We start from the raw sequence: 26,496 nt of genomic DNA, 5'->3' as shown, positions 1-26,496 counted from the left end.
TCAAAGTGTAAATGTACAGTATAAATTTAAGTTATATTCTCCATACAGCCAAGATTTATTTTACCCAGATTTTACAGTACATTCATGTATTGAAGTATAAGTTGAGTAATGAAAAAACATTTAAAATATGAAATTAGAAAAAGTGTGGAAAAATAACTCCTTCAAACCATATGAACATATGGTGATAAATATTACTAAACAAACAGATACTGAAACCATTGCCTTGCAACACTCTGATCAGCATAACACAATCAGGTACCTAATCTTAAACAATACTCATAGGCCACTAATTTGAGAAAAACAGTAATTGCCAATATCAGTGCTGAATTTTAAAGGACAAATAAGAGCCATATGACTGCATTTGTGGTCACTTTTGAATTCAATATAAAAATTAAGCATAAAAATTAAATGCATATTTCATCCTTTAATCAGTTTAATAAAACAATTTTGCAATACTTTTATGAGTATACAATACATCATCAGTATCAAGAATCAGAAATACTTGCAGGCCACTGTAAAAACACTAGTCAAGTTGGAGAAATATTACTTGCCAATATTATCAGGGTTCATTTTTAAAAACAAAACTGACAAAGGTAAATGACAACTTTTGAATACATTATAAAAATTAAACGCATCTGTTAAAATGTTTTAAATTCCAGATCAATAATACAATTCTCATCTGTGGTTACACATAAAACATTCACATTATGCTTAAAAACAAAATCAACACTCTATTTTTATAGGTTGGGAATTTTGTACAATAAAAGGCAGAGCAAAGTAGCTTATGAATGAAGGATAAATTAAGTACTGCTGATCTCATGCATATGTTCTACAACTTGTCCTAGGATTTCATCAACCTCATCAACGTTGTAATCCATTTGTTGCAGATCAAGATCAGGCATTATGGTCGCCAGTAGCTGTCCCACATTAACTCGAAGGGATCTCAGTTTCAGGCTACAGGAAGATAATGTTGAACAAATTAGTTAAAATCTATGTACAGTGCAGATAATTGATCAAGTTACTTTGGAATAATTTATACTGAAAATTTACAAATATTAGATATGTTTATCTGTGTTTATTTGAAAAGTTCTATGGTCTGAAAAGCAGTTTACTATGATTTAGATCATTAAATGGTCAGACATATTTTCCAGAAAGCCTACATGCCTTCCCTCAAACAACATTATACCATTGATAATTGAAGGGTAATTTTTAATTTTATCCCTTACATAATTTTTGCATTCTTTACCCTACACATCATAAATTAAAAATACAAGCTGCTCAATAAATGGTTTATTCTAAAGCCACTTTTGAACATTTAATCATATTCCTTATTTGTGATTTTATGTACTTTTAGTAGGATCCACAAAATAACCCATTTCTAATGCCTAGAGTTCGTGAATTGTGCCTAAATGTAAACACCAATGACTACAGCCTGGTGTTATGTGGCAGCGCAAATGGTTTAGCTTAGCCCAGGCTTGTCAGAGCTTGGAAGTTAAGTTGGGTGAGCCACAATTAATACTTCGATAGGAGACCACCAAGGAAGACCAGGGTTGCAATGTGGAGGAAAGGATGTTGCAAACCACCTGAACACACCACAGGATGGGTTACCATGAGTCAGTTGTGACTCTACTGCATACATTTCTTCTGCTTTCAACAAGATCCTCCTAGTTATGTTAGCTTGGCCAATACCAAGCTAACACCATTGATTGTGTTTCATTGTTTTTCTCTGTATTTCTTTTGAGGTTAAGTAACTCTGTACTATCTGGTCTACAAATTGCAAACTAGGTCATATTACCTGCATATCTCTCGATTTGCTAATGCACTCCCTTTTCGTTTAATTTATGAGATTAACACAGTAAACTCAGTAAAAAAAATGTCCTGGGTGCTCTTACTTTACAGTTTCCACTGTGATTAGAAGTTATTCTTGATATTTGCTTCTGTTAAATAACCTGTTACAATTCTACTGATGTATTATACCTCTTCATTTAAGTACTAGTTTCCCAAATGGATGTTAAAATAACGATAGTGTGTGATATTTTGCTGATATTATGGACAAATTCTAAATTAGTGATTTTCAAACAGTGTTCTGGGGAATTATAACTAATGGCAGACAAGCTTCTGTGAATGACAGTTATCTTGCCATTGTCCATACAGTTTTTCAGTGCTCACCCACAAGGGAGTGTTGAATGTTTTAGACTTCACTCTCCATTTGCATTGAACAATGGGGCCCTATGTGAACTGAGTGTGTGACAGAGAACATGTATCCCCAGGTCTTCTGTAATATACTTCCAAGCACTGTACATCAGTCAATGCACAAAAAGTTTTCTGAAGGTTGGAAATTTGAAAGCCTTTAGATGAAAATTGTTAATAGTGGAGTATAGAACAATATCTGATAGATGTTAATGATGATGACAGTCCAACATGCTTTTCCATGCAATTATCTAACAGTAAAGAAGTACCTTTCCCCATCAGGATAATTTACAGGATCAAGATTACTGGCTACGGAATCATTTGCATGTGGTATTGAAGCTTTTAGTTGTGCAACTTCTGCTTTAAGCTCTTCACACTGAAAACCCAGCTGAGTTTTTTCCATTTCTAGTAATTCAATCTGAAAGAGGTAAATCAAAGTTTTATATTTTTGAAACCACACAACAAAACTGGAATAGCCATTATAACAAACCAACAGCTTCATCCATGTTGAATAAATGAAGTACATACAACATTTTTGACCAAGCCAAGTTACATTATACCTCTTGTACACAAGTGTGGATTCTACAGACCTCCCTCTCCTCTAATACAAGCATCACTGACGATTGTGAAGAAGCAACAAAGCTTCTCACAGCTGAACTGTCCCTTTTCATGTAGTACTTCTTTTATTATGAGGTGCTTTGTGTCTTTTGACATTTAGATGTTCAGTTTTCAGACTTCTAAAGGACTCAGGGTGTACCCTAATCATTAATCGGTACCCAGTTCTACACATAGGGCAAAAAAAACAAATCCTACATCAAAGGATAAATAGACACAAATCTGATATCAAGAATCACAAAACTGAGACTCCAGTAGAACATTTCAACATCCCAGGACACTCAGTGGGGGACCTCAAAGTAGCTGTTTTATTGCAAAGGAATTTCAGAAACAGACCAGAATGGGAGATTGCTGAACTACAAGTTATTACAACACTCAGGACAATGGAACTCCTAAAGCTTAACAGAGATACTGGTTTCTTATCTCACAACACATGCTAAGTTCTTGCATGTCTGTTAACTCTTTATTATCTAAGTCCAGTGGCACCTTTAAGACCAACAAAGTTTTATTCAAGGTATAAGCTTTCGTGTGCACACACGCTTCAGATCCAATGAAATGGAAGGTACCAGTCCATACATATAGGTAAGGTAAAAGAAAAAGGGTTTCCCTTGCTGGAAAGCCAGTCAAATCCAACTCGAGGGTGGTGCTCATCTCTGTTTCCAAGCCGAAGAGTCAGCACAGTCCAAAGATGTTTCCATGGTCATGTGGCCAGCATGACAAAATGCTGAGGCACGCGGAACGCTGTTACCTTCCCACCAAAGTGGTACCTATTTATCTACTTGCAATTTCTTGCTTTCGAACTGCTAGGTTGGCAGAGACTGGGCAGCAAATCATTTAAAATGGTAACCTAAGCTGGTTATTCCAGTTTGGTCCTTGCATCTTTATTATGCTGTATCCTAATTGGCTGCCAACCCTCTACCTATATGTGTGGACTGGTAACTTCATTTCATTGTATCTGAAGAAGTGTGCATGCACAAGAAAGCTTATATAGTGAATAAGACTTTGTTGGTCTTAAAGGTGCCACTGGACTCAAACTTTGTTCTGCTGCTTTGGACCAACATGGCTACCCACCTGATTCTATCTTTTATTATCTGTATGCTAATTTGCTGCCATTCACAGCTTTTACCAGCTGCTTATCACTCAGTTACTTATGCATCTTTACTCCAATTAGTCCTTCATGGCAACTAACCCCCCATCTATAAGTAAGGTTGGTGAAGTCTATTTTGATGTATCTGAAGTGTGCATGCACACAGAAGCTTATACCCAGAATTAAACTTTGTTGGTGTGACGGACAGCACTTTTAAAAAGCTTAGAAGTACTGTGTAAATAGATAAAGGACTGTGAAGGGCTAATTCTTCACAGAGCCAGAGTTCCTTGAGTGACAGGCTGTTTCAAGAGATCTGATTGGTTAGCATCAGCTGAGCAGAGAAAGACTTCTGGATGCTGAGAAGAGAGGCAGTCTGATCTCAGCCCTAGCTGAGAAGGGTTGAATACTGATAATTTCTGAATTCAGCCTTGACTGAGAGCAGTTTAACACAGGCAGGAGAAGTAGGGGAAAGTTGGCAAGGAAGTTTGGGAAGTAGAAGAAGACTCCCATTCGGGCCAAGGAAAGGGGATCTTCTAGAGCAGGAGTGTTGAACTCATTTGTTATGAGGGCCGGAACTGACATAAGTGAGACCTTGTTGGGCCAGGCCATGTGTGTCATAAACTGTAATGCCAGGTAGTGGAGATATACACTTTATAAAGGACACAAACACAAAGGTTTTTTTTTTACTTAAAATAAAAACATGCTTAAAACTTTAGCTCTGTAAGCTGCAAACCTACTTTTGATTTATTGACATTCAGCACAGAAATCTCATGCTCAGAGTTCTGAGTCTAGGACCCAGGTTAAAACATGAAATGGCTGAGTGATTAAAAGAGTCTGGCGAAGCAAGCTATGATGTAGCAGCAGCAGCAGCAAAACTGGAAGCAGGAGATGGCCAGTTCCACTGCGAGCATACAAAGTCAAGCTTGAGAAACTTTCATTAGCTTGAAACATAAGAACTAAAGTTTATGCTTGCAATGGTTTTACCTAAGAAATTTCAACCCCTGATTTCACCTCACCCTTCCCCTCTACGTTAAATTAAAAAATGGAGGTCCTGTGCTGGGGGAGGGGGATCCAACTCCCAGCTCTCAATGGGGTGCAGGTAATACCTGTGCAAACACTGAAGAGCCTGGGCGTGACTTTGTATGCCTTGCTATTAATGGAGGCCCAAGTCACGAATGTTGCCAGGTCAGCATTTTACCATCTTCACCAGGTCAGGCAAGTGGCTCCCTATCTCTCTTCCCGCGACCTAGCCACAGTCACATCCAGGTTGGGCTACTGTAACTCGCTTTACGCTGGGCTTCCCTTGTGACATGATCCAGAAGCTTCAGCTGGTCCAGAACGTGGTGGTGCATGCTTTCACAAGCACACCATTGAGAGCACACATAAAACCAGTGCTCCATCAGCTGTACTGGCTTCCAGTTGAATACCGGGTCAGGTTCAAAGTGTTGGTTCTAACCTTTAAACTCCTTTGCAGCTGTAAAGATCAACGTGCTTTTAGGACTGTCTCTCCCAGTATGTCCCCCAAAAAGCATTATGCTCTACAGATCAACATCTACTGAAGGAAGTCCACCCAGCCTGGCCTGGTGGAATAGTCTCCCAAGTGAGATCTGGGCCCTGTGGGAATTAATGCAGTTCTCCAGGGCCTGTAAAACAGAGATGTTCCTCCAGGCCTATGATTGAGGCAGTGGGAATCCAAACTGTATTGGCCTCCCCCTGCACTGCTTTATTCCATCCACATTGTTTCCATCTGAGCTTTAGTTACATCTACCTGCGCACACATATATTTATTTATTTAATTTGTACCCCGCCCTCCCCACCAAGGTGGGCTCAGGGCGGCTTACAGATATTTCATAACAATGCGATTAAAACCTCCCATAACATATAATCATAAACATAAAATACCAATAATTTAAAATACAACTAAAATTCTGGAATGTTATCAAGTAAACAGGAGTAAAGATTATTTATAATATGACTTAGGTGACCATATAATTCCCATAACTCCACACCAGCTTGTTATGCAGTAAGGCCAGGACACAGGCTGGCGAAGGTGGTAAAGCCAGGGCACAGGGACACTCCTTGGTATACGATGCGGCTCCTTAGTCAAACGCCTGGTGGAAGAGCTCTGTCTTGCAGGCCCTATGGAACTGTAAGAAGTCCCGCAGGGCCCTGATCTCTTCCTGTACAGCCAAAATATTGTACTTTGTCAGGGTGGGACAGTCAAGAGTTCTTCAGCAAAGAAGAAAACACATTACTAGGGTGGTTCAGTCAGTAAAGGGAAATAAAAACAGAGGGAGGGAAGTGGATGGGGCTGTCACAGTTGGTCTTAAAGGTGCCACTGGACTGAAACTTTATACTATATTTGTCAGTCAGTTGTAATGATCTTAACAGATGTGTCTTTGACTGGTTTAAGAAATCAAATATAGACACAAACACAATGGGGACTGCACTTCTGCACCACTTACAGCACAATCCCTTGCAGAGTTATTCCAGTCTAAATCCACTGAAATCAATAAGCTTAGACTGAAGTAGCTCTGCACAGACTGCACTGTTAGAAACCTAAAATCTGAGGCATCAAATAATTGCTTGAGCTCTAGATTTAGTTTCTTGCTAGGAATATTTCCCAACCATTACCTACTGGGTTACACAAATACACAGTGCTGTATGCTGTTGGCATGAAATGGTGCAGAACATCTAGGAAAGGGGAACTTTTAATGTACTCCTGTCACCTCATGGTTGTCTGAGTTACCTTCTGGTGGCTGACACCCAAAGAAATACTGAACCAATGACATCTGTGTGTGCATTGTTGGTAGGAATGTGTGAACAAATTTAGAATAAGACAATCAGAATAAAGCTTCTGCAAATTTTAAACAGGCGCCCAACCAGTACTGATCAAAGTTAATTTATTGCATAATAAAACTTTCCCTGAAGAAGGTGTTGGGAACTGCACATGCAATAGTGAAGGAAAGTGAGATCTGAGTACAGCATTCTTCTGTTAAGGTGCTTCAAGAGAAAGCTGGGGAGACTACTAAAACAGCCACCGATACAGTGATACAGTGACACGTACTATTCATTGCACTTTGGCACTGGTACAGCAATTCTCAGTGCTGGAATTTGCAAACAGAAAGGTAGAATCATTATCACCATACTAGAGCTGAACTCTTGAGGTCACTCCTCGTGCTTAATCACCACTTAGTATCATCAGTTTCTACATAAGATCTAGGATACGTACAGATGGCAATCTGGGTTTTAAAAAGTAACAGGTTATACTCCACCACTTTGTTCAATTAAGGGTAGAACCTTCCTCTGACACAAGGATTCTTTTGCTGGAGGAAGAGTCCATGCTTCGGGGGTGGGGTGGGGTGGGGATACAATTCAAGACAGGCAAATATATGTCTGAGTTCCCTAAAGCATTCTGCTTAAGCACTAATCTTGGTGTGTTATGACATATGCAGATAATCTTGCACACATGCTGTTGTAAGCATTCACTTACCCCCACTTTAACCAAACCTAAAAATTTATGTAGAAATCCACAGAAGGTAACATGCACTGATATATCAATTCCAATGCACTCGGTATTAGGTTCTAGTTTTTAATTGAAATTTCATGCATTGATATATCAAATGAGCTTGTATTAGGCTTTAATTTTTAATATAAATTCCAAGAAAGTGTTTTTATGTCAAGATCCCAAACACAGGAAAATATACCTTGAACACACCACAGGAAAATACATTCTACTGAAATTAATGGAATTTGCTTACAAATGAATGTATTTAGAATGAGCTAACAGACTAAAATTCTAAGCAATAAAAACAGCTCATAAATACTTCCTAACTAAGCCCAATTGCAATTCATGGAACTTACTCGTGCATAAAAGTTTGCTGCAATCGCTGTAAAACTTATTAGGCAGAGTAAGATTCTTTCTTTACATGCTGCTTCCTTTTCAATGTACTGTTTTATCAAACTTACCTCACTTTTATATTGGTCTCTTTCAATACTGCATTTATCCAGTTGTCTGAAAACGTCATCAAGTTGCACAGCCATATCATCTACTTCACTTTTATTCTCGGTGTTACTACATTTACAGCATTCAGATTTTAAACTCTGGAGAGCATTGCACTGTTCTTTCAGCCTCCTCATCTCCTGTAATGTCTGTTCATAGAGAATCAGTATCTCTTCTGGACTTTTCCCTTTAATTTCTAATAGTTCATCTGGTACCACAGTATCTGTTTCTGTTGTCTGATTGCACATTTCCTTTTTCACACTTTTATCATTCATTTCAAATATTTTCTGCTCTACCATTTTTAACTGTTTGAACAGTGTATCACACTGCTGCTGGTATTTTTCTTTTTCTTCATTTGCTAACTGCAGCTTAATTCTTAGTTCATTTATCTGGATGTCAACATCTGTAGGAGCAGTCTCCAAGACATTAGCAGGGTCTAACAGAGTTAGTTCAGATTCTGATATAGATGGCCGTTCATTTGTATCACCTCTATTGTCCATTTCTTCCTTCTTAACCACAAGTTGCTCCTTTTCAGTTTGTGTTGCTGCATTTCCTTTAGAACACTTCGCTTCTGAACTAGCATCTTTGTTCTTGGAGCCTTCTTTCGGAAAATCAATATGGTCCATAATATCCACAACACCACCCTCAACTTTTACTATTGTGATATCACAATCTGTTCCCGAAGGCTTTGGAGTACTGTTCTCTTCCAAGATGATGACATCATCATCAGGATCATCCTTGTTATGCTCAAATGTACAGCTATTCAGCTGAGTGATCTTATAAGGTAGCTGTGCCACAGGGTCGGAACGCTTTCTTTTAAAACTACACAAACAAAATGGGACAGAAGTTACATTCAAACATTTTTCCTCAAAAAGTTAAACTACAAAAAAATAATGTTAGTAGAAAAAGATATGAAGAGAGTGTAAATGGGATATACTTAAAGAATACTTAGAAGGGAGTGTACATTGAAATCTTCTTGTGATTTAACAACTAACCTGTTTTCAGGGTCAGAATGAGGTGATGATACTGACATATTATTTGATGTGCTACAAGATCTTGCAAGAGAAGTATTTGAAGTCTCTGCATGCAATCTTGAAACACTTTCGCTTGTTGCTGGTGGTGTACTGCACAAAGCAGCAGACGTCTGTATAAACATTTCATTATATATCTGTAGAAAAAGCAGAAGTACCTTGCAATTAATGAAAAAACCAAACATGCCTTTTCAGGATTAAGAAATATATTCTGGAAAAGATATTCCAGAACCTTTTCTCTGAGGATCCATGCACAATGGAAATAGGAGTAGCATGAAAATAAGCCTCGACAGGTTTCCGTGGCCTTAACTATGTAACTTGACTCAAACATTAAATCAGAGCATCAGATACTCAAATACTTGATGCACATTTTAAGTTAGCTATTTAAATACTTCATTTTGATCAGACACCACGACAATATTCCAAACTATTACATACAGACTGCTATAAATGCTTGAAGATGGTACTTCTTAGGATTCCTACTGCTATGCCAAGGTCAACTTTTGTATATTTCAAGCCCCTCCTTGTTCTCTGAGTTTCTATTCTATCCTTTTGCTATCTTGTACATTGCCTCTAATTGTGCATTGCCTCTAATCAAGACACCCACACATTTTTCTTTGCTAATCTCATCCCTATTTACTGCCTTCCTCCTACTCTGTTATAGAATTGCTATTCCCCTCCATAAACTTTTGTTCTCTTAAATCCTCCAGCTCTCTGCAGCTCGGATTGCCCTCCTAATACTGGCAACATTTCCCTATTAATGCCATTTTTGGAGTGTTGTCCCCCTCTTATGTCTTCTGCTGCTTCTGCACACTTAAGACATATGAAGGCTCAGGAAACAGAAAGTTAAAATCCCACACTCCTGCCACACACCTCCCAACATGAGGACCCTTTTTTTAAAAAGTAAACTGGAAATCTTGGGGAACATTAAAAAAACTACAATAAAAATATTCTCGTTTGTAATGAGTGAAATAATTTTTAAGACAGTGTGTCACTTCATTCAAAGCATGTGGTATGAAGTTTAAGACATACAGTCAACATTAGAGAACAAGAATTCTTGAGCATAAGACAAACCTATAAAATATTTTCAAGGTGTTTAGTGTTTGACTGTAATTAATTTTGTACACAATATGCTATGTATGTACTACACTATGAAGAGTCCAATGTCAAAGTTTATTTTTATATCCAAACTAGCCTGATACCCGTGTTTTGCTACGGTATTTAAGTTCCGTAAATCTAGTTATAATACTGATGATGTGAAGTTTGAAATGTAACATTTGTTGTAGGAATTCTAATGGAGAAGATTGTAGTGTAAAAAATGAAGCGAAACATACATACTTGGTTTTTTCTCAACTGAAGGACCTCTCTGTAGACCACATTGGTGGTTCTGCCCTCAGGTGCTAAGATCACCAGGCTGCTTGATGAGCTCACTCTGGAGCAGGCAACATTTAAGAAGCAGTCGTCTGTTAAGTCAACTCCTGAGGTTTTACCTCAGAACTCTGAGCTACACAGTTGACCAATTGGGGGGGGGGAGCAGAAGCCTGCTAGGCACATGGAAAGCAATTGGGGGAACACATTTTGCCCCTTTTTTACCCCATTAGGGGTCATGTTTCTCAGAAATCTCTTTGTGTGGGGGGGGGGGTTTGACATCATGGAAGGAATGCACTCCCCTTATGTTGGGTTTCTTGGTGCAGGGATTTGGCCTGGGCATTGAATTGGAGGGAAGGGCCTACCCCCCCTTTTTTTACAAGATTGCCTCTAATTTATGTTACATTTAAGAAGTGGGACATAACTACGTATTCAAAACACTATCCAAGCAATCAGATATTAAGCAAGTTCATATAAACCAATTTTCTGAAACCCACATTGTGAGAAGCTAAATAACCTAATAAAGGAAACCAGTTTTCTACAAATTTGGGGTATATTTCCATTGTGGGTGGGAGTGTGGCTAAGCTGGGCCAGCAGCACTGCTAAAGTGATCCTTCTGGGGTGGCGTCCCTGATGGATTAAGGAGAGAGAGGAGAGATTGGATTTATACCCCGCCCTTCACTACCCAAAGGTGTCTCAGAGCGGCTTACAAACTCCTTTCCCTTCCCCTCCCCACAACAGACACCCTGTGAGGTAGGTGGGGCTGAGAGAGCTCTGACAGAAACTGCTCTTTTTCAAGAACCCTGGTCCTGCTCCTACACCTGATCCCAAAAACAGATAACAAGATAGACTAAGGGCACAGCAAACTAAAGAGCATAGACATACGAGAGGTTGCTGCAAAAGTTCAAACACTCAACAAAAATTAGCAAACTTGTCAAAGCACAATATCACTAATCAATAGCATTTTAATCTTGATTTGTTTCAGTGAATATCAAGAGACCAAAGTCCCATCAAGATGCAAGAAAACGGCAACAGGACGAACTTTCTCGAGTTTTGACTGCTCGTTTCGACGTGTGTCTTTGTCAAACATCAATTTTCCAGTGTTCTTCTTCACATCAATTGCACCATAAGGCACTCAAACATTCAAGGATGGTTTTCCATAACTCTTACATTCAACAAATGTTTCCGGACAAACAGTCCAGGGTCTTTATCTTGTTTCTTCTGAAAATCACAAATTTAATCTTTCAAACTCATACATGTTACCTATTAAACCTTTTATATTTCTTTAACAGCGATACACCTGATTTGAAAATACTGCTGTTCTGAAATACTGAAGCAATGATTTTGTTGGAATTTCTTCATAGGTTCCCAAACTTATTTGGCCTACCACCAAAAGACTACTTTAGACCTTTCTTTATGCTTCCACCGCCCCCTTATTTGTATTCAATGCCCTCCAATTGCACCCAAATCTCCAACCGCCCACCTGGATCATTCCAGCACCCTCAGGGGGTGGTACTGCCCACTTTGGGAACCAGTGCAGATCATTGTAAAATAATTTACTAAAACATCATAAATCATATTTTCTCCAGTGAGCCATATCAGCCATAATATCTATCTCTGAAACTGTTTCTTCACTACAAAATGCCAAGGTTAATCGAGACGGACCTGAACTTATACCAAACCATTAAAGAAGATAGCACTGATGGAATAATATTTCAAAATGGTCAGTCACCTACCTGTTGGCTCATCTCCAGTCTTCTCTTTAATTTCTCCCTGTCTCTGTATTGAGAGGGAGAAGGAGTATAGTGAATATTAAAAACATACTTACTTGCCAACATCAATTTGATCCTTTATGCACTTTCAATTAATTTCATTAGCTTTGTTTGCCTGCATATGCTGTAATCTGCTATAATATAGTAACATTTGCAGTTTGGACACAATGTTTTGTTGCTTTGATTTATAATTTATCCTATGTCTTACTCAGAAATATTTCTCAGAAAAATATATCTGTTTCTAGAGAATATAAAGCTTTCCATCCAGAAAATTCAGTGTCAGAATTCACCACAGTCACAGTCCCAATTCACTGTTTCACTTATCACAGCGGATCAACTGTAGTATAAATCTGCAGTGTAAAAAAGCACCCTCTTAAAGCCGTACTAAGTTTGAGTCCAGTGGCGCCTTTTAAGACCAACAAAGTTTAATTCTGGGTATAAGCTTTCGTGTGCATACACACTTCATGAGATTCATTGAAACAATTTTCCTCAAGCCTTACATATGGGGGGGGGGTAGTTGGATTGGCTCCAGTCGCATTAGTAAATGTGATAAAATGGCCTACAAAATGTCAATGAAATTAACAAACATACACTTCACTCTTGAAGGACAGCAACAATACTTGCAATTATCTTCCATTTTATACACAGACTAAACCAGGAATTCTCTACATGCTTAAGATGCACTCTACAGACATGGATTCTCTCTTTTTTATGTCTTATGCAGACCATATTCTTTCAAAACCAAATTATCTTCAGGGGAGTGAGTAACTGCTGACTCAGAATGAGATATTAGGAAATATTTTAGTTTATTTCAAGCAACTGCTAGCAAAAGTGACTTAATTCAGTTTTGTTATTAAATTAAGACATGCTTTGATCCATTGAACTTAACACAGAACAGGTGGAATACTACTAGTTTGAAACGTTACAAATTAAACATACTTTTTATGAAGTTGTCCCCTAGTGATTATCAGAGCTATTTTTATTAAGAGTTGCCAGGTCCCCTTGGCTTGCCAGCAGGGGATATGGGGGGCATTCTGGTGGTGGGCAGGGATGTTGCACAACATCCCCAACAAGGTGATGTTGTGTTGAAGTGATGCCATCACATCGGTAATGCTGCATGGCAACACTCTGCATTTTGGACAAACTTCTATGAGTTTTATTGGCCTAAAACCACATAGTTTTGCCCAAAATGCAGAATGTTGCCACATGATGTCCCTACGTGATGACATCACTTCCATGTGAAGCCATCATGTCCCTCTTTGGGGGTGGGGCTTCCTCCTCTGGCCAGTGGCGGGCAGAAGCCCTAAACATTGGGGGAACCCCCGCCCAAACTGGGGGTCTGCCAACCCTACACCTAGCATTTGAAATTCTTGCTGATATACTCACTTTTTCTTAAATGTTTTTTCATATGGTATTAAATCATCATCTTCAGGTTCCTCGGGCACATTACAATTTCTGATTAGCAAGAAGAGAGATAAGAAAGCCTTGATTTTAATCCAGTATACAGAAGTAGAATTCAAGACATATAAACAGTTTGATTTCTATTTCTTTTCTTACCTGAACTGAGGATCAGGGTTATATGAACAATACCACTTCTCTGGCAAGTGATCTATTCCATCCGGAAGCTTCCTCCATTTTAGACATGTATCACATTGAACCCAGGTCTGATCGGGCCGTTTCCTATAATAAGAACCGTGATATCAGAACAAGTCAAGTGCATTTAGAATGATTTAAAGGGAAACACGAGGTTTTTAAAATATATATATATATATTTTAAACTTACTGGATATCTTCAACTAGCACTTCTAGAGGATAATCTTTTTTCTTTGCTTGCATCTCATTCCAGTAATCATTAAGCTTCTCGCCAAGTGCATGGATTGTAAGCCTAACAAATACAAAGTTGTTTCTCATAAACATATATTTTGTATTTTAACATGAAACAAGCAAGTGCTAATACAAATCAACAAATCTGTTACTTGAGGTGGACATACTAGGAATGTACTATGCTTAACACAGATACAGAACTTATTCATTTCAAAATAATTATATTTCCAGTTTTGCTTTCAAAATAAGAACTCAAAAACGTTACTATATATTTATGTATTAGGATTCCAAATTTCAAAGAAGCCTCTATACCAGCAGTACAAACAAAGGCAATCAAGTCATAAAAGTAGTTCAATTTTTAAAACTGTTTAAAATAATAAAACATAAATAAAAATCTGTATGAATGCCCAGGAACAAAAAAAATTCCACTGAAAGTCAGCAGGGGTGACCTACAGACAGCTGATGTGAACCAAGGAGATCCTAGTAACAAGGAGTCACTGGAGCAAGACCAAGGAGAAGCCTAAACACAAAAGAGAGGGGTGGCTTGACAAATGGGATAATTATTTTTCTTTTAAAAATACCAGTTAAGTAACTTAACCCATTTGCAAGCACATTTAAGGTGGGAAAAAGTCTCATATCTATGGGATCTTCTAGAATTAGTTAAGCACATTGTCTTGTGCTGAAATCAGTGAAAATTTTATTTATTTATTCCTCAAATTTCTACCCCACCCTCCCAGCCGAAGCCAGCTCAGGGCGGTTTACATAAAATCAGCATACAATTACAATAAAACAACTGAAGCATTTAAAACAGTATTAAAACAAATTAACAACATAATAAGTGCTAGTATTGTTGCTATTAAATCAACGATGGCTACCATCTCAGCTCTCTCTTCCCATAACCGGCTCGTAGGTCTCCTGAAGTTGTCTTTCAGGTGGCTGGCACAGGCTGTTAGTACAAATTCCAGAGGCAACAGGGCTTCCTGTCCTAGTAGTTAATGGTGGCAGCAGCTCCAAAGGCCTGGTGGAAGAGCTCCATTTACAGGCCCTGCGGAACTGTAAGAGGTTCCGCAAGGCCCTGGTCTCTTCTGGGAGCTCATTCCACCAGATTGGAGCTGCCACTGAGAAAGCTCTGGCCCTGGTTATCGACAGCCTGGCCTCCTTAAGACTTGGGAGGGCCAATCGGTTCTGGGCCTCTGAACGCAGTGTTCTCTGGGTAATATGTGGGGAAAGGCGGTCCCTCAGGTATGTAGGCCCCTGACCATAAAGGGCAGCTGAGCGTTCCATACCTATCAATTCAACTGTGTCCTCAACAGAAATCTGGATGTCTGTGAATATTTAAAAGTCTCCATACAGTGTGGTGATGTTGCATGGCTCTGATCAGTAAGCAGTTTTTCATGAAAGACTCTGAAATGGCTTTTGGGAAACTCCAGAGCCCACCCATACTCAAAAACTGCCTGCCTGCAAGAGGCCGGATTGTCTCTATTGCCATCAGTGTTCCTCTCCTGACGCTGCACAGGTGGTGATGTGATGGTGGATTTAACCCAGGAAAATCAGTTCTTAACCATTATTGTATAGAATATACTCTTTCACATATGTTTAATTACAAAAACTGCTCATCTTTTTTAGTTTTAGTCTGTAGCCTGCAGCAGAATAAAATTGGAGTACTCTTGGGAACTTCTTCAGTTTAATTTTCAGAAAAACAAGCTTCCAATTGGAAATTTGTATACAAACATAATTTAAAACAAGCCCTACAATGCTTTGTTATACATCCAAATGAAATAAACATTTACCTGTATTCATGCGTATAATCAAAATCTTGTTTATTATGGGTTGGCTTTAGGAAGTTGCATTCTATAATCCCAACTACACCTACACCCATGTTATTTGCCTGCCAAACAAAACAAAATTAAAAAACAGTGCAAATTTAGTAGATAGTCACTGGAAAAGACAGTTTTTACACAAACTACAAATCTGTCCCAAAAGGGGGACAGAAGAGATCTCACTCAAAGTATACTTTTTTGCTTCTCTTGTTTGCCCTTTTTCATTTATAAGGATAAATACCCATTTTATTTTAGCATCTCACTTCACACGTTACCCATTATCCCCTCCCCCCCAGTAAGGTGGTGTCAAGCAAGCCAACAGAAAATGCATGGGAAAATTGGTAGAGCGTTAGAAGGGACAGACAGGTCAGTGAAAATTGGGCCATTTACTCTGCACACCAACCTTCTATGTCAAAAAATTCTATTCATTCCAGCTGGAGTAAGGATAGCACAGTTCGTTTTAACACCACAGAGCTAAAGAGGATATCAATCTTCCTTAGAGGAGAAAAAGTGGCTAGAAAGATTACCATACAATAAGAAATGAGGAGATAAAATGCAATTCTGGACAGCAAAAAGGCACAGTCAATACTACATGTTTTATAAAATGGGGGAAAAAATAAGGAGGGAAAGCCCAAGCTGTTGCATGAATGGAAAGCTCTTGCCCTTCCCAAGACCCTAGCTGTACTGCTAGGATAACACAAAGTTCCTAATCATCAACTCCTCACTGAAAGCAACAGAATTTTTGAAACTTCTCAGTAATATTTTGAAAAAAAGCAAATAAAAATGTGTTGTTATAGATTTTCCAGGCTGTATGGCCATGGTCTTGGCATTGTAGTACCTGACATTTCGCCAGCAGCTGTGACTGGCATCCTCAGAAGTATAACACAGAAAGATGGAGTACTCTCTGTGTCAATGTGAGAAGAAAAATGGTAGGTAGGTAATTTATATCCACTCAGGAAGGTGGGGTAGGGCTGAGTCATTATCTTGTAGGAATTTCCCAGGCTGTGACATGCCTGGGAAACTCCTACATTGACTACTCTCACATTGACACAGAGAGTACTCCATCTTTCTGTGTTATACCTCTGAGGATTAACCAGGACCCAGCAATTTAGATAACATACAAAAACAACATATTGCTGCACAAGTTCATTTGGTTTTGAACTAACAATAGTAATTATTTTTAATTCTTTAGACAAGTCAACAAATCAAGAGACCGTGGTCCTCAAGCAAACAGAAGCAAGGATGAACTTTCCCGGGCTTGAGAGTCCGTTTCGACCTGCGACTTTCTCAAACGTCAGTTTGTGGTGTTATTCTTCCAATCATGACTCTTTTCAACAATACATGCACAGATTCAATAGTGGCTAATTCTAGCTCTACTGCTCACAAAACTCCTTCTGGATAATACATCTTAGCAAGCTCCTGTTTGCTTGAGGACTACGGTCTCTTGATTTGTTGACTTGTCTAAAGAATTAAAAATAATTACTATTGTTAGTTCAAAACCAAATGAACTTGTGCAGCAATATGTTGTTTTTGTATACCTCTGAGGATGCCAATCACAGCTGCTGGCGAAACATCAGGTACTACAATGCCAAGGACCATGGTCATACAGCCCAGAAAATTTACAACAACTAATGAACTCTGGCCATGAAAGCCTTCAACAATAGACAAAAACGTGACTTCTTAAAGAAAAAAACTGGATTTAATCAATAGCTAACTACTGAACATAATGGTTCAAGACAGAAGGTGAGCTACAGACTAATTTGCTTTCCTCCTACTCTCTACCACAACATTTGGAGGTTTCTGCTATACCTGAGTCAGCAAGCTATGGCTTGTACTTGCCCTATAAAACAGAGTTAGAAACCCATCTGAAATTGTAGCTTCCAATTTTGATTTAGAAGACGTATTTGCTGATCTGGCCATGATAGCAATCTACCTAGCACATTTTCTTCCATTCTTACACCAGGTGAACTGCCACTCCCCTTGTTACTCTTAAGTGTACCTGGACCCCCATGAGCAGTTCTTTAGGGGGAAGGAGGTGCAGGTGGCTACAGTGGTAAGGGAGTAGTGACAAAAATCCTTTCCGTATACTTAGTCTATTTGCAAGAAGGGCTGGATGTAATCTAGGTATTTTACACCAAAAATATGCAAGTGTTACTATCACTTAATTTAGCAAGGTTTAATGAAAATTCATGCAGGTACAGTCAAAGCTTAGTATACAAAATTATTCTCACCCTTTGCTGATAGCCAACTCTTTCATAAGCTTTAATTAGTCTGTTTCTATGGTACATCATCATTCCATAATGATCTTTATTTCGGCAATTGAATCCAAAAGTAATTCTCACAGTTTTGGGCTGATTGTGGGTGTTATGGAAAATATTCACACTTCCTCTTCACATGGAACATTCGTTCTCAACTGCACTTTCAGGAATGCTACAGAGTTATTGTTTTTTAAAAAGAGACCCAACCTGTTTTATTTGTAAAATGGACTACAATTTTCTAGAGGGAAAAAAAATTATAATTACACTAGATAGCACCAACAACTTTCAGTGGCTAGAAATGGGGAACGGAGAACAGTACATATTCACATTACTTTTTACATAATCACTAAACATATGAAGTTTGTAGTAGGGTATGAGCTTTCCGATACATCTAGAATATGTCCACCTGGCCTATATATTGGAAAGTGGAGTGATTTCAGATGCCAAAAGACATTAGTAGGCAAATGACAACAGCAGATGTGAATGGATTAGGTGTGATATGCAAAGGAGAAGTAGTAGGCATGGAGAAATCAGCATGAGACAGGAAACCTAGGTCTTGATTCAGCCCAGGTGGATGCATTGTCTTGAGCTTTGTTATCAGTTGCAATTCAGCAGTCTGTCTTGACTTCCTTAAATTCTACCCAGTGACTATACCCAGTTTTGAAATAACTTCTGTCATTCAGCTACCTATTTGCTTGTAGCAAAGTGCTCATTACATATTAATCATGGTATGTTTAATATATAAGAAGTCTGAAGGATTTCAGACTCTACATACCCAAGGTTACATTAGCTTTCAGTTTTAGACAGGGGCAAGAATCCTTTTGTATAGGAGAAGCTCAGAGTCAAATTAAGGGCTGAACAGCATGGCCATTGCTAAATATCCAAGAGTAATGTTGTAATGTGCTAGTGGTGGCGCTATATAAGAAAGAATGCTACGCATGCACAATGCAGCATTAACACCTTGATTTTTTCCAGCCTCCAAAGCAATACATGAAGGCAGGACCTGTTGCCAGGAAGGATGCATCAAATCTTGCATTAGAAATAATTAGGAGCTAACTACTAAAGAAAGGAGAAAAGAATTTCACTGTATTTAGTCACATTGAACTTCACAGTAATAAAGGATACAGCCAAAAATTTCGGCCTATAAACATCCCGCTCTATATAGGCAAGGCTTTTGGAAACCAGCTGCGTTTGTACTTTTTGCCCTCTTATAATGATTTGCATTCTTGGCTTCAAATACAAAATACTGCAATAAGCCTGAAAAACAAATGAGAACCTCTTGTTATTTCTTCATAGTTCATACGCTAAATCTAAACAGGAAGTCTAAACGATTTCCAGTTAAGTCATTCGGCACAACTAGATGTGATGGTTCCCCTGGGTTGGACCTGGAGATGCCACCACCATTTTAGTGCCTAAAAGGTGCAAGAGCCTGAAATATGTCAAATGAACAATAAAAAAGAACTCATAACTCTTGCACATAATTCACATACATGTCCTGATTATTCAAAAAGGATTCTGAACATGTGAGACCAAACTGCCAGACTGGAGATAATTTTTTGCCATATGTGGGGAGTGCCATGCTGCTCTGTGATTGGTCAGCAGTGTCATTATGGACTCCAGTAGCAGCATGTAATCAGATAATTAGCAACCGGATAAAATGTCTGATGTTTCCAGGACTGCATCTGCAATATCTGAAACTGTGAAAATCTTTTCAATAATTCTCAATTCCAATATTTCCACTCCTGATAATATTGAATTGGGAATCACGCAGGGGAGACAGGAGCAGCTATGGAGCAGAGAGTGCGCTCCAACCTGTCCACAGTACATGGATCATTCAAACTTTAAAGGGCCATTATTTCCAATTAGCAGAAGACCTGGCCTACTGACTACAGAAAAGAAAGGCCCTTTAATGTGCCCACCCCCAGGCAGCAGGAGCAAGGAGGAACAGGAAGCCTGTCTTGGCCCCCAGATTGTCCTCAAAGCATCTGGCCTTTAAAAAGCAATTACTTTCTATAAGCAGAAGACCTAGCCTCTGTATTTGGCAGGCAGGCCAACCACCGACACAGTGGCCTTTTAAAGTGCCACGCTGCAGCTGGGAGCTGGCAACAGCCCTTCTCCCCCTATCCCACTGGAGGCTGGGGTACCCTTCCCCTGGGGAGAACAATTTCCTTTTAGTTCAGAAGGTGCAGGATTATCACTTTAGAAATATTGTTCATATATTTATTTAAACAGAATTTTTCCCAACACCACTTTTCAGAACAATAACAGTCCTCCCTTTCCAATTTGCCAATTGAACAGGAAAATGGCAATTCCTTTTAATTAGAAGATACAGAGCTCCCAGTTTTATTGCCCGGCACACTTGAAAGGGTAGCCTCTGGAAAGTTATTGTTTTTTAGCTTAAGTATGAGAAGACAAGTAAAAATGGAAAGGGACTTCATTCTAAACAGTAGTACAGAAATGGTTAAGAATAATACTCATAAATGAAATATGATCTGCCTAATTTCTTAAGTTTGGGTGTTCATTCTTATAATGTTCATAATTCCAGTTATTCAAAATTATCAAAAGAAGCAAGGAAGCTATTAAGGTATACCATGAAATACTAAGGCCAGCAAGAAGGTCCATTACTTTCACAATGGAATGTTCAAATAAACAGAGAATCTGAATTTCTGAAGATTAGATGACAAAAAAGAATAATAATTGATATATGTACTGGAGCACAACATTGAAGCTAATAGTTTAAAAAAATGTGATCATACACACCCGTAACGAATAGTCACTTTCAGGAACAACTTGGTCTTGTCTCTCTTGCTTTTTATAACCTCTTTTTCCAGTTACTTCATCTAAATCTGCAGGAATTCTAATATCGTATTTATCTGTATCAAAATCAAATTCTGTTTGCTCATTTTTCTCTCTGTGGAAGAAAATTCAAATTAACTGAATTTAAGTAAGAATTATTGGCACACAAATGTAGCACTGGTCGACCTCTGTCAGTATCTTTGGTCTTCACCTTGCACCCAGCTCTGTTTGCCATAACAAAAGGGGGAAGTGGAATTCTTGGCAGCCTAATTTCCCCAAGGATGACACCTCCCCCTCCCTAAGGGGGGGGGGATGCCTGGACACTTTTTAGAGCCTAATTTCCTTATAGATAGTGGGATACTGCATTCCCATGGGGGGGGGGTAGAGGTGCGAGATGAATGTGTCGTGTGTGTGTGTGTGTGTGTGTGTGCACGCGCACACGTGCGTGCACACACACACACAACTATTGGTGAGGGATCCTTTCAAATTGCCTATATTAACTAGAGACTCACCAAAATCATTAGTTCTAACACAAGGATGCTTTAACCTGAAACTAGCTTACTTTTCTCAATAAACAAATCTTTTGCTAAACAGACTGTTGTTGAGAGTAACTTGGCCAGGGGTCCGACATTAGGGAGTATGCCATAACTAACATATAAACTATTAGTCAAACTTTGCTCTATAAATATATACATTTTCCATTTTGAAAGCTTAACCACGTGCAGCAGTTACTTTTTGAATTCATTGGACAGAACTGCTGCTGGACAGACAATGAATAAAACACCATTTACTAGATTCACAGTACAATCCTATCCAGTATTTTGGTAGGCTTAGACTGGAGTAGCTCTGCATAGGATTGCACTGCTACTCCTGAGACAAAGTTTAATAGTTAAGGAAGGACTAACATGACTGACAGTGTGATCCTAAACAGAGATATACCCTTCAAAGTCTGCCAAAGGCTTAGATTTAAAATGTGCTGTAAATACCCTTTGTCATTTAGAGTAGACTAAGCTACCACCATTTGACTACATATTTATAAACAGGCAGGGGACGCACACCAAAATATCTGGGCCTAGTTAGCAAAAGCTAACTCAATGCATTAGTACAGTTTACTAGCTTAATGCCCAAAACAAATTAATACCATCAAGCTAAAAGAAGACTCTCTGTACTTATAAATTCCACTACAGCTGAGACCAGACAACTGACTGTTTTTGATGGTATTTAAAATATTTTAAAGCATTAGCTTTTAAAATAAATTTTATTTTAATTTTTTAAAAGGGATACCGAAAGAAAAAAGGAATAGGAAAAAATACATAGAGATATAATGACCAAAAACATAATCTAAGGGCAATTTTACAGATACTGAGGACATTTCTTTATCAGAATATATATGTATATATTAAAAACGTATATGGTATAATAGCTTAACAAATATGCAACACAATATGTATGGTGTAATGGCAGAAGAATATAACTTAAAAATATATATATGACATAATATCAATACAACAACCTACTTGGTATATTCCACCATATTACCATTTTTATCTTATCTAATATCTTATTGCTCTTATTATATGCTATAACATAGCGTCATAGAGTGATAGGAAACTACATAAGTAATACCCTTGTTCTATGCTGTGAATAATTTATATAAGACACTGATTGTTGAAAAAGTTATCTGTTATATTTTTGTACAGTTTAAAATAAAAATATTGTTTTTTTAAAAAAAACTGTCTTATAGTATCATATAATATTAGACCATTCAGATGCATAACTAGAGAGATTGGTTATAATAGTCATAGAAAACTTGCCAGTTGTTTTTTAATTCATCTTTCGGTCTTTGGTTAATGTAATTTGTCAGTTTTGCCATAACTGCATATTCTTGCATCTCGTCTATCCAGTTCTCAAGAGTTGGGCAACCCTCAATTTTCCATTTGGCTGCAAATACTACTCTTGCTGCCGTTAACATGTATCTGAACAGTTCATCACTGTTCTATCCGCATTCACTGGCAGGATTCCTAATAGCATTTTCTCTGGAAGCATTAGCTTTTTTAGAGCATCATCACTGCCCGCCTTCCTCTCCAGATACTTTAATCATGAACAGGTTTGATAATTATACTAAGAAATGTATGCCAACAGGCTGGGGAACAAGAAGCTCTCACTCCTGCCCTTGATAACAAATCACAACAGAATACAGGTAAGCTGGCTTCATAACATATTGTAACTGCCATCACATAATGTGTAGTTATTGACCACTATGCCAACATTGTTCAGAATTAAACAGCTCTACTGATCATGGTGTGCAAGACCACCACCTAGAGGCCTTTCTACATAAGATAATATTCTCATATGGCACTTCCACTAGCAATAGCCTACCACTGCTGTACTAATAATCTGAATACAGGCACAGAGAATATAGCTAAAACCAGGCCCACAGCTACAGTGGAGCATTTCGGGGCCCGGCCCCGACCTCCTGCCAAGGCCCCACAACCTCCATCTAGACCAGGCCCCCTGCCGCCACCATCACCACTTCCCCAAGTGACCACTCTGCTTCTTTCAGGCATTTATGCAAGAGAACTTAGCAGCCTCCTTGGCGCCAAGTGGTTTACAGGTGCCCCAACTGGTGAGCGTTTTTTAAATTTTATTTTTATTTTTGTGACAGTGCCCCCTGACTTATATAAAGGCTCCTCGAATTAAAAAATCCTGGCTACGGGTCTGGCTAAAATGTTTCTATGAATAAAAGTACAACATGGTTTCTCATCCTAGCAGACGGGAATCCTACCCAATAGGGTGGGAAGGACCCTCATTCTTGTCATCCTTATATTCAAGTGCCAGCGACATGCGATCTTGCCATGGAAAAGTGATTCCCATTAGCAGTAAGCAGGGAGGTAGTCAAATGATACCTGGATGAATTCTGCATATGCAGCTATACAAGAACTGGATTGAACTGACAAAAAGCTGGTTCTTGGTTGTTTAAAATCTGTGCCACCTTTTGCTAGGCTAAAGTATCTTACACTACCTCATATTTTCCACATATAACCCCATAGTTTGGTTAAGATAGCATGCCATGTAATCTATTATGCTGGTTTTATCCTCCCAAATGCATTATTTTTTCCCTAATTTTTCTTAAAAGTGCTTGATTTTTTTTACTTATTCTACTGTTAAAGTATATGGCCCACACCATAATACAGTGGCATGTATTCTGAAAACTTAAAGATACCATTAAGTTTTCAGAGAAAGAGGTGACTATGAGCACGATCACATGCACAATTAGCCATGCCATAGGCACGAATGCCGGGCAGATTTAAAGGGCGCAATCAGACGTGAACCTCTGGGAAGCGCCCTGCACCTGTCGGCAACCCGTTTTGCTCCGCCACAGAAGTGGAGTAAAAAGACACCAGGGAATGTCCAGCAGCAAACGGGTTGCTACAGGCCATGGACGGACCCCCGTGTGATCGCTCCAGCGTGCTCTCATGGCATCGGGATGGTCTGATCAAGCCATCCCGACTCCGTGCCGTTGTTCCCCCCCCCCCTTCTCAGTATGTGCATCATCACACACTCCATAGGGAGCCCTCAGTGCTGAGATGCGATTCATCGATTCTCCGTTCAAGCGCATCCGGAACAAATGGCCAAAAAAACCACACCCCAACTCACCCATGGTTGCGTCTGATCATGCAGTGGCGGGCTGCCCCCGCAGCTCCAAACAACTGTGTGATCACGCAACTGCGGGTCAAATTCCTCCAAAGGAAATTGCCTCGCTCCCCCCCCCCTAATCTCGTGTGCGTGACTGTCACCTATTTCTACCAATTCTCCCTCTTCTGCAGACTCTTACTTTGCCCCCCAGTGCTATTCATAACGTATTTTTAAAAATATGAGGATGTTTCTTTTCCAGGAAAAAAAAATTCAGGCCTGGATCCCCCATTTACTTCTGACATAGCAAAGTCATAATGAGATTATTTTTACTTCTGATTTCCTGTGGTAACATGAACATACCCCCATGTAGTGGGTTTTCACCTCAGTATTTTCTCACCTCAGGATCCTGTTTGTTATTTTATGTAAGCAGAAAAACAATAAAGCTTTTAGACTGTTTACAGTGGCCCACTGGTAGTCTTATCAAATTCACAGGTTATACACTTGTATTACTAGCACCAGAATTAAACAATGAGATTTCACCTTCGAAGGTTCCAAATGATGACTCTTGTTCCTTTTTTCCCTATGATGGCATCCAGCTCTGCAAGAATCTCCTTTTCAGTAGAAAACAAAGAGTGTGTCAGGATAGCCTTCAAGCTGGGTGCTGAGTCCTCTGGATTCATTACTTGCCGTGAATTATGTTAAGAATACATTGCTTTTCTTTTTTCACCTGGGTGTAGCCTTTCACCAGAACCCTTTCTAAGTGGGAGTGGAAATCACTTTAAGTCATTTTAACTTAAGTCATTTTAAAAACTTCCCTCTTGCAACTCTAATCAAACTGACACCTAGAAAGGCCAGGGCTTTCAAGGCAAGGAATGAGCTTGCTATTGCCTCCCCCTGCAAAGCAATCCTGGTCTTCCTTGGTGGTCTCCCATCCAACTACTAACCATGGCTGACGCTGTGCAGATAAGATAGATAAATAAAATTTTATTGTGCAGCTATTAGCCATCACAATTTAAAAGAAAAACTATGTACAAATTGAACAGCTTACAGTACTGGAATTTGAGTTAGATTTAAATTATGACAGCCTCTAACAACTACATTTTGAATATTTAAAATAGTTAAAACCTTCAGATACCCATCTCCAAAAACACATACTCATTCTCAAACATTGCCATTTTTCATTGCCCTTTACATTGCCGTTTGCATTGCTCAATTTCATTTTTCGATCTTCTTGGCGTCCACCTTGGCCTTGATTTTATTAGTCGCTAAGGCAAAGAGTGCTACCTTATTGGAAACTTCCAAGCTCTGACAAGATCAAGCAAAGCTGGGGTATTAGGGCTGCGTCTATGTGGCAACACTAGCGTTACCATGCTTCTGAATCCATTTAGAAAATGAGGGAGTAGGTAATGCTTGGCTCACCTCAAATCCAGTTACCAAAGATCACTCCAGCTCTCCAAGAGGCTAATGTCACCAAAGGGAAATATCTGAAGTGGGGATTTTATGGTAGTTACAGGTGACTTCAACTTCCCTGATATGTGCTGAGATACAAAATCTGCAAAGCATCCAGTTATGGAACTTCCTGACCTGTGTGGAAAACAACTTCCTTCATCAAATGGTGGGGGGGAATCTACGAGGGGCTTGGCCATACTGAACATAATATTGACCAACAGGTAGAGGGGGTGAAGGTGGTGGGGACCTTAGGGAGAAGTGACCATCTCCTGCTAAAATTCCTTTTGCTGTGGGGGACCAAGGATGCTTGTAACCACATGTGTCTGCTAGATTTCAGTAAGGCAGACTTTAATAAACTCAAGAGGTATGATGAGAATCATTCCATGGGCAAGACTGCTGGAAGGGAAAGGAGCAAGTGAAGGGTGGGCTCTCCTAAAGCAAAAGCTCTTGCAAGCTCAACATCACTATTCCAGCAAGAAGGAAACATGGTAGGGAATCCAAGAAGCCAATGTGGATGAACAGAGAATTGTGTGATGTGCTAAGGGAGAAAAAGGAAATATTCAAGAAATGGAGGCAATGGCATACCTCTAAAGAAGAGTACCTGCAGGTTGCTAGGCACTGTAGGTCAACCATCAGAGAGGCCAAAG

The 26,496-nt window shown here is 39.1% G+C and overlaps 1 protein-coding gene across 1 annotated transcript in view; it reads right to left on the bottom strand.

Moving 5' to 3' along the window:
- Window positions 1-687: 687 nt before the first annotated feature.
- Window positions 688-26,496, bottom strand: part of MORC3 (MORC family CW-type zinc finger 3) — a 47,417-nt gene continuing 21,608 nt past the window's right edge. Inside the window, exons 5-17 of the mRNA XM_015422389.1 lie at window positions 24,941-25,088; window positions 20,729-20,879; window positions 19,094-19,225; window positions 17,942-18,061; window positions 15,681-15,778; window positions 13,850-13,951; window positions 13,624-13,746; window positions 13,453-13,521; window positions 12,031-12,073; window positions 8,891-9,063; window positions 7,862-8,717; window positions 2,460-2,608; window positions 688-954 (exon numbers count right to left, since the gene is read on the bottom strand). Coding sequence (XP_015277875.1) covers window positions 801-954; window positions 2,460-2,608; window positions 7,862-8,717; window positions 8,891-9,063; window positions 12,031-12,073; window positions 13,453-13,521; window positions 13,624-13,746; window positions 13,850-13,951; window positions 15,681-15,778; window positions 17,942-18,061; window positions 19,094-19,225; window positions 20,729-20,879; window positions 24,941-25,088 — 2,318 coding nt within the window. The 3' untranslated portion in view covers window positions 688-800. The remainder of the gene's footprint in view (window positions 955-2,459; window positions 2,609-7,861; window positions 8,718-8,890; window positions 9,064-12,030; window positions 12,074-13,452; window positions 13,522-13,623; window positions 13,747-13,849; window positions 13,952-15,680; window positions 15,779-17,941; window positions 18,062-19,093; window positions 19,226-20,728; window positions 20,880-24,940; window positions 25,089-26,496) is intronic.

The sequence above is a fragment of the Gekko japonicus genome, unplaced genomic scaffold, assembly GCF_001447785.1.
Source record: "Gekko japonicus isolate JY-2015 unplaced genomic scaffold, Gekko_japonicus_V1.1 scaffold1070, whole genome shotgun sequence".
NCBI classification, from domain to species: Eukaryota; Metazoa; Chordata; class Lepidosauria; order Squamata; family Gekkonidae; genus Gekko; species Gekko japonicus.
This window is presented reverse-complemented; position numbering and strand designations above follow the sequence as displayed.